General features: G+C 36.2%; 1 protein-coding gene and 1 long non-coding RNA gene across 4 annotated transcripts; one reads left to right on the forward strand and one right to left on the reverse strand.

The window, feature by feature from the left end:
• Positions 1–930: 930 nt before the first annotated feature.
• LOC123869054 lies at positions 931–1626 on the reverse strand. Its single transcript, XR_006796812.1, has 2 exons — positions 1370–1626; positions 931–1133 (listed from the first exon to the last, which is right to left on the reverse strand). It is a non-coding gene; the product is annotated as an uncharacterized LOC123869054 (long non-coding RNA).
• A 641-nt stretch (positions 1627–2267) lies between these two features.
• LOC123869052 (mitochondrial pyruvate carrier 1) lies at positions 2268–10588 on the forward strand. 3 transcript variants are annotated; one of them, XM_045911790.1, is made up of 5 exons: positions 2268–2435; positions 2832–2906; positions 3375–3475; positions 6613–6820; positions 7034–10588. In XM_045911790.1, the coding sequence occupies exons 2-4, from the start codon at positions 2839–2841 to the stop codon at positions 6798–6800; spliced, it is 357 nt and encodes a 118-aa protein (XP_045767746.1). In that variant the 5' UTR covers positions 2268–2435; positions 2832–2838; the 3' UTR covers positions 6801–6820; positions 7034–10588. The 3 variants fall into 3 exon arrangements, with proteins under 3 accessions (XP_045767746.1, XP_045767745.1, XP_045767747.1); XM_045911789.1 differs by having other exon boundaries at positions 2269–2435; positions 6613–10588; XM_045911791.1 differs by lacking the exon at positions 2268–2435 and adding an exon at positions 2465–2750 and having other exon boundaries at positions 6613–10588.
• Positions 10589–11953: the final 1365 nt, after the last annotated feature.

The raw sequence follows: 11953 nt of genomic DNA on the forward strand, positions 1-11953 counted from the left end.
AATGTTACAATTTATATATTTTACCAGAGTCCATCTAATTTAATAATGCTGTTTGAATACACAAACTTTGGATAACTACACAATCCTAAGTTTCATAAAGAAGGTACATTATTATAATCTACATAATGGACCTAACAGATTTGAAAAAAAAACCGACCGAGTTTGTCGGTCAAAATAACATTTGATACGCATCTTGATAAATAGACAGACAGACAACGTAATGATCTTATAAGGGTTCTTTTTTCTCTAGTATCTCAAAAAAAAAGGAATAGTTATAAGCTCACTTCGGGAGCCTAAAAGTTGATGTGTATGTCCGTATATTATAGTTGCTGGACTGGCTTTTAGGTACAATAACTATTTACAGCGGCGGTATTATTAAATTAGATTGATTTCACATATTTTTGTTACTTAATCATTGGAAAACCTTGTTAAATGGTGTTAATTTAGTTGGCAGGTTTATCATTTTCATAAGCTACTCCGCAGAAAAGGTACTAGATTTAGACCTGTCTATTTAGTTTATAGATTATATACTAAAACTATGTATTTACACGGTTACACAAGCCTTAACCTATTTACAAGGTTAAGGCTTGTGTAAGGCGTGTATCATGTGGTCAGATCAGCGAAAAAACTTTATTTGAGCGTCGAAACTTAGTAGCGTTAGAGTAAAATGAACCTAAATAACCTTGGATTAAAGTCGAAATTTCAGTTCCACCAGTTTAATAAGGATTCCGCTTGGAGCGCCGACTATAGATGTATGCACGAACTTCAACGGTAAAACAATGCTGTTAAGGTCCATTTTACTTAAAATGTGCGGTTTTTTCAAATAAAAATCATGTTTAAAATGAGATAACAAATGTTTAAAACGATGCCAACTCTGTTGTGTATGAACTATGAACATGTGATTGAGGCGAACGCTCCAATATATCGCTCGGCCTTACACTAAGTTTCTAATCTATTTCATTAACTTTAAGTAAAAAAGGGTATATAACAATTAATTAACATTCCAAAGTACTGTAATATTTTACTCTGTACTGCCGTCCATTTTGTGCCTTTTGTAGTTTTGTAATTAAATCCCACGTGAATACATCTTGTCTTTTATTTAATTGTTCAGTAGGTACATGTTTTCTGATATCCTGGAAAATAAATTTAATATGAATAGGATTCAACATATGCTTGCTGGACTGACTTGGTCACATGTGACGTGATCCGAGAAGTATACCTATAGCGGCGAGAGAGAGACAAGAGCTATGCGATAAAAAGAGACGTATGTTAAATCTTAGGTCGCAGCCATCGATGTATAGCTATTCCACTTCGACAAACTATTGGGTAACAGTTTAGTATTATCATGTGGTGTTTCGATTTGACTTACTCTTGATTCGATATGATAACGCTTCGTACATAGTACAGTGCTCCAACTAGTGCCACATATAACGTTATGTAAATGAGCATATAAATTACCACTAGGGTGCGAATGAAACCCATTATAGGGTCAAATTGACCATATTTTAATCGTATTTGTACATATTTAATTAGTGATTTTAAATATGCCTACATATTGTTGATTTTTAATATATTTTTTGGATTATAATGATGTTATCAAGCGTATAAAACCCCAGAAATTGACATTTTGACATGTTATTATTACCATTTATAGACAGGTGAACTGTGACAAAGAGTAAAGTCACTTAAGTACAAATGAACAAACCATAACAAACTCACAGCAACTTCATTAACTATATACAAACATTCGTATTTTAAAAAGTAAAACAAATTGTATACTTACCCTATATGGCTTTATACACGGCATCGTTAGATTTTGAATTATTATCGGTACAACTAAGTATTGTTACTTTTACCGGTATTAATAGTGGTATCTAGATAACGTTAATGGATGGGTATCGTTGTTTTTAACGTTAACACATCGGTACTTTGGTAACGGTGAGTATAAGTTTAAATCTTAGTGGTAACGCTATAAAAATACCGGTTAATCAGCCCTGCTATTCATTCCTAATGATAACTCCTACCCATAGTTGTGTTTTCTGCAAAGCACGAAGCCATGAACTGGTGAAGGAGGCCCTGAATGATGAGTCAATACTTGTCTAGCTCGCGGTAGAATGACTTTGCCAGTCAACGTTCGAGCGCGATTAACCAAAGTATTATTAGCGGCATATTAGACCCACTGTAGTCTTTGTATTAGACATATTTTCCTTTTTAATCTGCGCGGCCGCGGCGCTTGATTGACAGTTGAGACGATGACACTGACGTTTGACGTTGACATTCGGTGCTGAAAAAAAATATAAGTGCAAAAAAAAAACTCTGTCTAACGGGTGCAAAGTGGGAACGTTGACGAACCGTGAACGATAAATATCTAAAAATAAGATAAAAAATTCCTTCTAAGTAAAATATAGTTTTATAAGAGACAGTATTCCTAAAAGGTAAAATAATAATGAAAATAGCTCTGCCCTTTCAGAAATATTGCACGTTATCAGTGATAACCCTAACCTTGACATCTATTAGAAAAAGTGCACACGTAATAATCCAAGGAAAATATTAATATTAATGTGTTCCCAGTGATCAATTTAAAAACTATTTACGTACGAAAACTTTTGTGATTGGAGTATTGTTATATAACCATATTTTAGTTTAAATATGCATAAATATTCAACTTGTTGGACTGGTGTTTTTATTTGTGTTCACATTCTATGATAATTTTCATTATTTTTCAATTAAGAAAACTTTTATTTTAATCAGTTTCTTTCACACATTTTTTATTGAATCTACATTATCCTGTGGTACGATTTTGGAATCTAATCTCTATTTAAATTTTTCAGATTCAAAATGAGTGCAATTTTGAAAAAACTCTTGGACCAGCTAAAAAGCAAGGAATTTAGAGATTATTTAATGAGGTAACATATTTTAAATAAAAAATATTAGAAAAAAATTAAAAACTTACATACCTATACTTAGTATTGAATAATTATTATTTATTATATTGACATACAATGGTAAGATTATTTGCATTGCAAATTAAACCTGTTTCATTTAAATTAGCACCATACCAATACTTGCACAATATGTTGGTGACAGGTGTGTGGTCCTAAAATTGTCCTACTGGTCTATTGAATTAAATGAATGTCTCGACAACCAGTAAGAGTTATCACCCCTTCAGACTAGCTCACTTGCTCATAGCTCACTGTCACAACTGTCCCAACTACACACTTATTCCTCGTCAACTATAAACATACATAGTTCCTAGTATTATAGTTTCTAGTTTTAAGCTCAACTGATGCTAATTATCAGACAAGTGTATGCTGATTGATTGTTTTATGTCTATTCCATAATTTGTATTAAGGATTTGATTGAACATTCGACAGCACACATTTCTGGGGTCCTGTGGCAAACTGGGGCATTCCACTAGCAGCTATTGCTGACACGAGGAAGGACCCAAGTTTCATTAGTGGCAAAATGACAGTTGGTATGAAAATATCTTGTAGTATGTTTGTCTTTAGTGGCTAAGACTAACCCTAATGAGATAGATCATGCTAATTTTTAGTTTCACAGAACATCATTTTTGTTTCAATAGCCCTTCTATAGGGGCTAAAGATGGAGTGATAGCTAGTCTGGCTCCTATTTGGGAGGTCAGGTGTCCTGAGCGTCCACTTCTAACTTTTCAGAGCTATGTATGTTTTAAACAATTAAATATCACTTGCTTTAACAGTGAAGGAAAAGATCGTGAGGAAACCTAATAGTAATTCTCTATACTGTTTTCAAAGGTGTGTGAAGTCAGCCAATTCACTCTTGGCCAGTGTTGTAGACTATGGCCAAACCCATTACTATTAATATTTTAATATTTTTTATTTTTATTTTATTTTATTTCTCAAGTAATAAAATGTTTTTTTCATTTCCTATGAAATAAAATTAAATATTAAAGAGAAAACCAAGACCTTAAGAGATTATCAATATTGCAAAGGTGCCCTTCAATCAAAGTAATTCACATTATGAGTGCCTTATTCATCATATTGCTGATAATTTTATTATCATCTGATTACAATTTACATTTTATAGTATTTATTTAGCATGCTAGAGATTGAGCATAAAAATATGGGAATTGGTATAATTAGGCATATTTTTGTGCTGATTATACTTTTTGCTCATGCAAATAGCTATGCTTTTTTGCACATGTAACAATAGCATGGAAATAACTTTCTATCCTACTGCATGCACATTGCACAGTTTTTAACCCCCAACCCAAAAAGAGGGGTGTTATAAGTTTGATGTGTGTATCTGTGTATCTGTTTGCGGCATAGTAGCTCCTAAACTAATGAACCGATTTTAATTTAAGTTTTTTTTGTTGAAAGGTGGCTTAATCCAGAGTGTTCTTAGCTATAATCGAAGAATATCGGTTCAGCCGTTTGAAAGTTATCAGCTCTTTTCTAGTTACTGTAACTTTCACTTGTCGAGGGTGTTATAAATTTTTAATTTACACTTGTTGTTCTATATAAATACTTGATGATGTTCAGAACTTCATGGTTTGCCGAAAATGAATGATTTTTGGGCAAGATAGACTCTATAGATGAAAAGAAAGAGTAGCTAGTGGATTAAGATAGTTGAAAAAATACCAGTAGTTAAGAACTAGAACACTTGAGCTATAAGCCGTATCTATTTTCGAGACTGATAATAATTTTATTATTATACAATATTGCCTATGAGTGTGCTGTTGAGATAATATTATCATAATAACAACTTTACATAAGTAATTTTTAATTACATATCGAAAATTGGCCGGAAAATTAAAGATTTCCCACGGGATTCCCATAGGCTCATCCGTTTAACCGATTTATATGAAATTTTGTACAGATGTAGCTTGCGTCCCGGAAAATTGACGTAAGCAGCTTTTCATTCCGGAAAAGCAAAGAGTTCCCACAGGATTTTCCAAAAATCCACGCGGATGAAGTCGCGGGTATCCTCCTATCTCATAAATGAACGTGTTTCATGATAAGTAACATTTACATAACATGCAAACAAGTCTCAATAGGAAATGTAGTATGTAGGCATGTCACTATACAATGCGCAAAAACAATAGTCATTTGATTCGCAGTGGCATGTTTTCTATACAGACTACAAGGTTTTGCCTGCCTTTATCACACTATCACACTTCACACTAATATTATAAAGGCGAAAGTTTGTATGTGTGTGTGTGTGTGTGTGTGTGGGTGTGTGTATGTTTGTTACTCCTTCACGCAAAAACTACTGGACGGATTTGGCTGAAATTCAGAATGGAGATAGATAATATCCTGGATTAGCACATAGGCTACTTTTTAGCCCGGAAAACCAAAGAGTTCCCACGGGATTTCGAAAAACCTAAATCCACGCGGACGAAGTCGCGGGCGTCAGCTAGTAGATAATATCCTGGATTAGCACATAGGATACTTTTTATCCCGGAAAATCAAAGAATTCCTACGGGATTTTAAAAAACCGAAATCCACGCGGGCGAAGCCGCGGGCATCTTCTAGTCTTCTAGTAATATTATAAAGGAGAAAGTTTGTATGTGTGTGTGTGTGTGTATGTTTGTTACTCCTTCACGCAAAAACTACTGGACGGATTGGGTTGAAATTTAAAATGGAGATAGATTATACCCTGGATTAGCACATAGGCTACTTTTTATCCCGGAAAATCAAAGAGTTCCCACGGGATTTTTAAAAACCTACATCCACGCGAACGAAGTCGCGAGCATCAGCTAGTACTGAAATACTAGAGCCTGCTTTGCTCGCAGCTTCGCTCCCATGCCATTTTCGAAAAATTCGACCTCAATCCTTGTCTACATTGTAAAGGGACTCTTTGGCAAAATTTCAATAAATAATAATCACTGTGCTAGTTATCTTGAAATTCATATCGTTCACGAAATCTAAGTTAGGTGATAACTGGAATGAACTGGTATAAAAAGCGATAAACTGTAGTGCATGATAATAATAATATATGTGGTACAATTTGTCAAGATTTACTGTGCAGTCATAAAAAGCTTTATTCTTATCTCTATCTGACATTATACAGTTCTATGGCCTCATATGTCTTTTTCTGTATTCAACTAGACTCGCATGATTACTATCCTATCTACACGTCATGTTATTTTTAGGATCCCGTACCTCAAACGGAAAAAAACCGGCTAAGTGCGAGTCAGACTCGCGCACCGAGGATTCTGTATACTCGGGTATTTTTTCCCGACAATTTGCACGATAAATCAAAAACTATTATGCATAAAAATAAATGAAAAACTGTTTTAGAATGTACAGGTAAAGCCCTTTCATATGATATCACACTCCACTTGGTATAATTATTATCTTACTTTGAAAATCGGAACATTTTTTTTTGTTACGTAACTATAAATTGACATTTTTCGGATTTCTCCCTTTACTTGTGCTATAAGACCTACCTACCTACCAAATCATGATTCTAGGTCAACGGGAAGTACCCTATAGGTTTTCCTGACAGACACGACAGACGGACAGACCGACACAATAATATATTGATGCTTTGTGTTGCGCCGTGCAGTGCTGTAATGCGGTCCGGCCTTAAGTCTTCGCTGTATTAACATATGTTTTTCTCCCGTTTCAGCTCTCTCGCTCTACTCGATAATGTTCATGAGGTTCGCGTGGAGGGTGCAGCCTCGCAACTTGCTCCTATTCGCGTGCCACTTCACCAACACCTGCGCGCAGGCCACGCAGGGCGCGAGGTTCGTCAACTACTACTATATACAGGGTGAGCCGAATAAACCAGCCAAGGAAGCCGTCGAAGCGAAATAATCTAGCCTGGATCTACTCGTATACTTGTTCTATTCCACGATGACCGCTAAGCCTTGGTTTCAATAGTGAGTGTACAGTGCCCAGCAAATAACTTGAGCATTGACGCGATTGGCTGGCCAATGGCGCGTGCATGCGATTGGTTGATCAGTCGGCACTACGCCCACTATAACAATGTATGTGTACGTGTGCACTCACACAAACACAACCAAACAGTCTTCGTGTAATAGAACAAAACTAATCCTAACTGATTATTTGGGTTAGTATTGTAATATACGTTTAAAAGGCGACTCCGACAAACAAGCGATGGAAGCAGTCGAATCCAAATAATTTATAGCCAATAAACAGTGTAATTAGGATTAATATAAGTTTGCACAACTCGATATATTTGATACGATTGCGAGTATAAATTTTTGTAGTAATGCTTCTATAGGGGCGACTTGAGAGTTATTCAGTTGTTTTTCGAACCAACCAATGTCAAAAGAGCTCGTTGACCATCATTCAGTGTTAGACACTGAGTTAGCTAGTCACCCCGATGGTCTTACTAGTCACAGAAAAAAAAGAGGAGGCGAAGTGTAAGGTTACTCGAAATCTGTCAATGTGGATGAAATGTGCAAACTTGTACTAACCCACAAGTTGTGCGAAACTTCCAGCTATGACCGTAGCCTCAGTTAGGGAACTATAAGTATAGCGCAACTTTTATTATGTAAATACACATAGACGAATTTAAGGTTAAAATCCTTAGAGCGCACTTTGACTTTGCTTAGACTTCAGACTTAAGTTTCAGTTAAAACGAGACAGATTTATGCCAGCTGTATAACGCTGTCTCATTTTAACGGTGTCTTAAGGCTGAGAAAAGTGAAAGTGAGCTCTATAGATCTAAGCCTAAATATTTATTTATGATTGGGTATCTTGGCTTATTAACGCGAAAATTATCAAACTATTCAACTAAGTAGTAGTCGCGTTCCGATTAACGTAAGGCTCTTAAGACCCATGACGCACCAGGCGACTGGTCGACCGGGCGTAATGACTCTTAAGCATTAGCACACCGACGCAAGTCACATATCTAGCGAAACAATCTACACCTTTATAGTGCTATAAATCAACTTTATGTCAACGCCATAAAGGTGTTAATAGTTTTGCTATCGCATGCGAATGCGTTGGTGTGCTAAGAGCATTTAGGCTCTCTTCGCACTGCATCCGGTCCTAATCCGATTCAAATCCAAGAATTCTCGACCCGAAATAACCGTAGTACTATTTGTATGAAGAGTTGCGCTATAGAACCGAATTTCGTTCGGTTATATTGCGATCCGGTTCGAAAAAAAAGCCGAAAATATTTCCTATTCGGAGCATTCACGGACCGAATTAACTATAGCTCGCGACAGGTCGTCATGGCAATCGGGGGAGGGATGTCCTGCGCACAGCCACCGCTAATCCGGCGCAGGATTGCGTGGGTGACGTGCAGGTGGGGCGTGGGGGTGTGTGGGGCGTCCCTCCGTCTCATACATCTCTCACTCTCCTGGAGTTTTCCAGATATTATTTTTCTCGAATTCGGATCGAATGCAATGCGTAAAGACCCTAAGAGTAAAATATATGTTGTGTTGTGCTTGTGTGTACTAAAAGTACGTAAATATACAGGGTGCACCGAAGAAAGAAACGAAAGAATCTGTCGAAGCGAATTAATTTAATTATGTATACTATTTAAATAAGACATATAGATGAATTTATAGCTTTTAATAATTGGGTAGTTGACTTGTTGGTGTGGATAAGAATTTTTGTTTTTTTAAGCCTTGGTATCTATCGGTTAATCTTAAGTAACCTTAGCTTAGTTAGCCTGAGATCTATAGAGCGTACTTTTTTCTCTCTCGTCTGGTTTGTAACCTTGACTTTGCTTAAACTTAAGTTTCAGTTAAAACAAGACAGATTTATGCCAGCGGCATAACGCTGTCTCGTTCTAACAGTGTCTTAAGGCTGAGCAAAGTCAAAGTGAACTCTATACATCTCAGCCTTAAGTTCGTCTCTTGTATAGTTAAATGTTAGTGCAATGAAAATGGTAATAAACATATAAACCATAATAAACGTTAGCTTATGCACCTTTGTAATAATTTTGATCACTTTTATACGTACGTAAACGCTGTGATCTTTTCCTCAACAGTCAGTCTACCCAATGTGTCCATAATGTGGCTAACCATTGCACACAATCTCTAAACTTAACTAAAATTATAGATCTCTGTTTATTGCCATCCCTTTCATAATACTCCCTGCAGAAAAGGATAGCACTAGACTCTATCCATTGAGAGAAGTTAATATAGAGTTCTCTCTGTTATGTAATCCCATACAAATGACAAAATCAAAAAGTCCATTGGTTTTACAAGTTTTGAGTGACCAACCAATCACAAACGAAACTGTTTTCCCATTGAATTACTAATGTTTTTGAAAAAATGTTTGTCATTTGTTGGTCTCTCAAACTGGTTAACGCCCACTGAATTTTTTGTCTGTCATGTTTAAGTGAATATTATAGATTTAGACCTCTCAATTTAGTTTAGTTTAGAGATTGTGAAGAACAGAATTAGCTACAATGGCCGCAACGCTTAGAACTGCCTTTTAAGTAAACATTTAGTGCCATCACATTAATATAGTTAAACATTTAAGACGTCAACCTAGTTGGTGATATACTTAGAAGTAAATGTAATGTGAAATATGCAAGCACAAAGTCTTTGATTGTGATTGTTAGGACATGTGTTCACTGGCAAGTTTTTGGTATACAAATCTTGCAGAAGTAGACTTACAAAAAGCTGACTTCAGCAAGAAATCACACTGCCAAGGATCACTGGTAGAGATAATTGCTTTCCTGTCCACTTATCGTTTTTCTTTTTACTAATTTTTGGTACGAATAAAAAAAATGTGGACGGTACTTGCTAGTGAACACGGCCTTATGTTATGAATTAGGGCAGATTCAGACTAGCGTTTTTCTGCGCGAATTACTCTCGTTTTAGGCGGCGCGACACTGAGGGCGAAATTAATTCTAGTATCGACTATTCTCACAAATTAGTCGATACTAGAATTAATTTCTTAAACTGGACCCTTTCAAGTAAAGATTTTTATATAAACCTGTGAGGATGATACTGCCATTGTCGCAATTAAAATACCATAAGCCTACGTTGTCGTATTAGTTTATAAATTGCGAAAAACCAAATTAAATTTGAATTTCGCGGGCAGGCCCGTCGCTTCCACCTTAAGTAACATGGCGGAAAGTCATCCCTATTCTTATTTTTGACAGCATTATAGTATGTTATGAACTTAACGTTTAAACAATCGAGAGTGATTTCCATTATAAGTATAGCTTGTTACGGCTGTACTCACGTATTTAGTCGACATAAGCCCGTTATAGTTTTGAACCTTTTCGAACCCATTCAGGGTCCTTTTTCATAGAGACTTGGCTCGCTGCGCGTCGCGGTTGAGACTCTGATGATGGGTTCGAAAATAGTCGAGTATACGTCGACTAAATGCGTGAGTATAGCCGTAACAATCTATAAGTACTTTTAATATTATGAACTGTTTGTCTTATGCGTATTAGGCTGGAAAGTGGAAACCAGTCTTAGTTCCTTTCAAGGTTGTTATATTATAATGAAGTGTTTTTAGTACTAGTGCGAACTTGTGATCAGCGTTGTGGCCATGGGTAATATATGTAGTGAGTATGTGACGTCGCTGTGTATGTACAAAGTATATTTTTTGAATATTTATTATATTATGATCATAATTTTAAAATAATTATACTCTGTTGATCTGTTTTCTTTTGTTTCATTTCATTATTATCTTTATCCTAAGTGAAATGTCTTCCAAGCGCATTCCATACAAACGTAGTTTGGTTCTTATTAGAATCTTAGAGATGAACCAAACTCAATGAAATATTGTAGATACGTTTTAATACAGTAAGACCAAAAAATAAAATCTGTTTATTTTTATAAAGACCCTATTTACCAGCGTGTCTTCGTCGTACCGCGGAGTGTGGTTATTACCTTAACTTGCAGCATTCTTTAGTGCGAAAGTGTGTCTGTCTGTCTGTTAGCGTTTTCGGCCCATCGTTTAACCGATTTTACACAAGCTTCTTTTGTCCGGAAAATCAGAGTTCCTACGGGATTTTTAGCTAGGTATATCCACGCAGCCAAAGTTGCGAGCATCAGACCTACTTTTGGACTAAGTTTACGTAATTAATTTAGCTACTATAATATCATCTTACAAATCTATTATTTTTTTCTTTAAATCTGGCTTTACTCTGATTAGCCAATGTCAAGTTTGTGATATTTTCAAGTTATTGAATTTATACAAGTATGGACTCCGTCTGCGCCGGCGCCCGCCGACACACGCGCGGCGCCCCTTTAGAGCGCTTCCCAATCAATTCCACCACCAAAAAACACCAAACAAAAACCAGCCACTCTTAACAAAAAAAACACGCCAAACAAGCACAGCACGCGCGCCAGCAAACGCCATCGCAGACGAAGTCCCTTACAAATCTAACAATATTCTGACCATCAAAATGAGTAGGTACCTATAATAGTACCTAATTTGAATAAGTGATTTTGACTTTGCAGCATCTATTTGGTATACAAATGGCTTGCATCCTGAAGGCGGACGAAGGATATTTATCCCGGAAAATCAAAGTTCCCACGATTTTTTTAAAATACCTTAGTCGATCGCGGGCATCATCTAGAATTCTAGATGTAAAACCAAAAACCAAAATCAAAGTGATTTCCATAAAAAAATTCCATCCTACGTGATTCAAATTTAGAACATCATAGCCACCGCGGGTCTATTGCTAGTCTGTGAAAGTTTGCGCGGGGGAAAACCTCTATTTCCCGCCAACTTGGCGACGTTTCACAGACAATGCGACTATGAACGTTCAGGAACACGATCAAAGCTACGTCTTCATTGTGTTTGAGTGTTTGTATGAGATTTGAATATCTCGGGTCGCGTTTAAATGCTTTCAGCTGACTTGGTTTGTTGGATTGATGAACAGTTTGTATTTTGATTGTAAGTATAATATTATTTGGTTGGTAAGTAGGTTATACTTATTAGCTACCTAAGTGCAGAGATAGGTATCATTTATCGTTCTGGCACTGGAATAGGCAGAAGAATAAAACAAATGTAAATTAAAA

This window comes from Maniola jurtina, chromosome 10, assembly GCF_905333055.1.
Source record: "Maniola jurtina chromosome 10, ilManJurt1.1, whole genome shotgun sequence".
In the NCBI taxonomy this organism is placed as follows: domain Eukaryota; kingdom Metazoa; phylum Arthropoda; class Insecta; order Lepidoptera; family Nymphalidae; genus Maniola; species Maniola jurtina.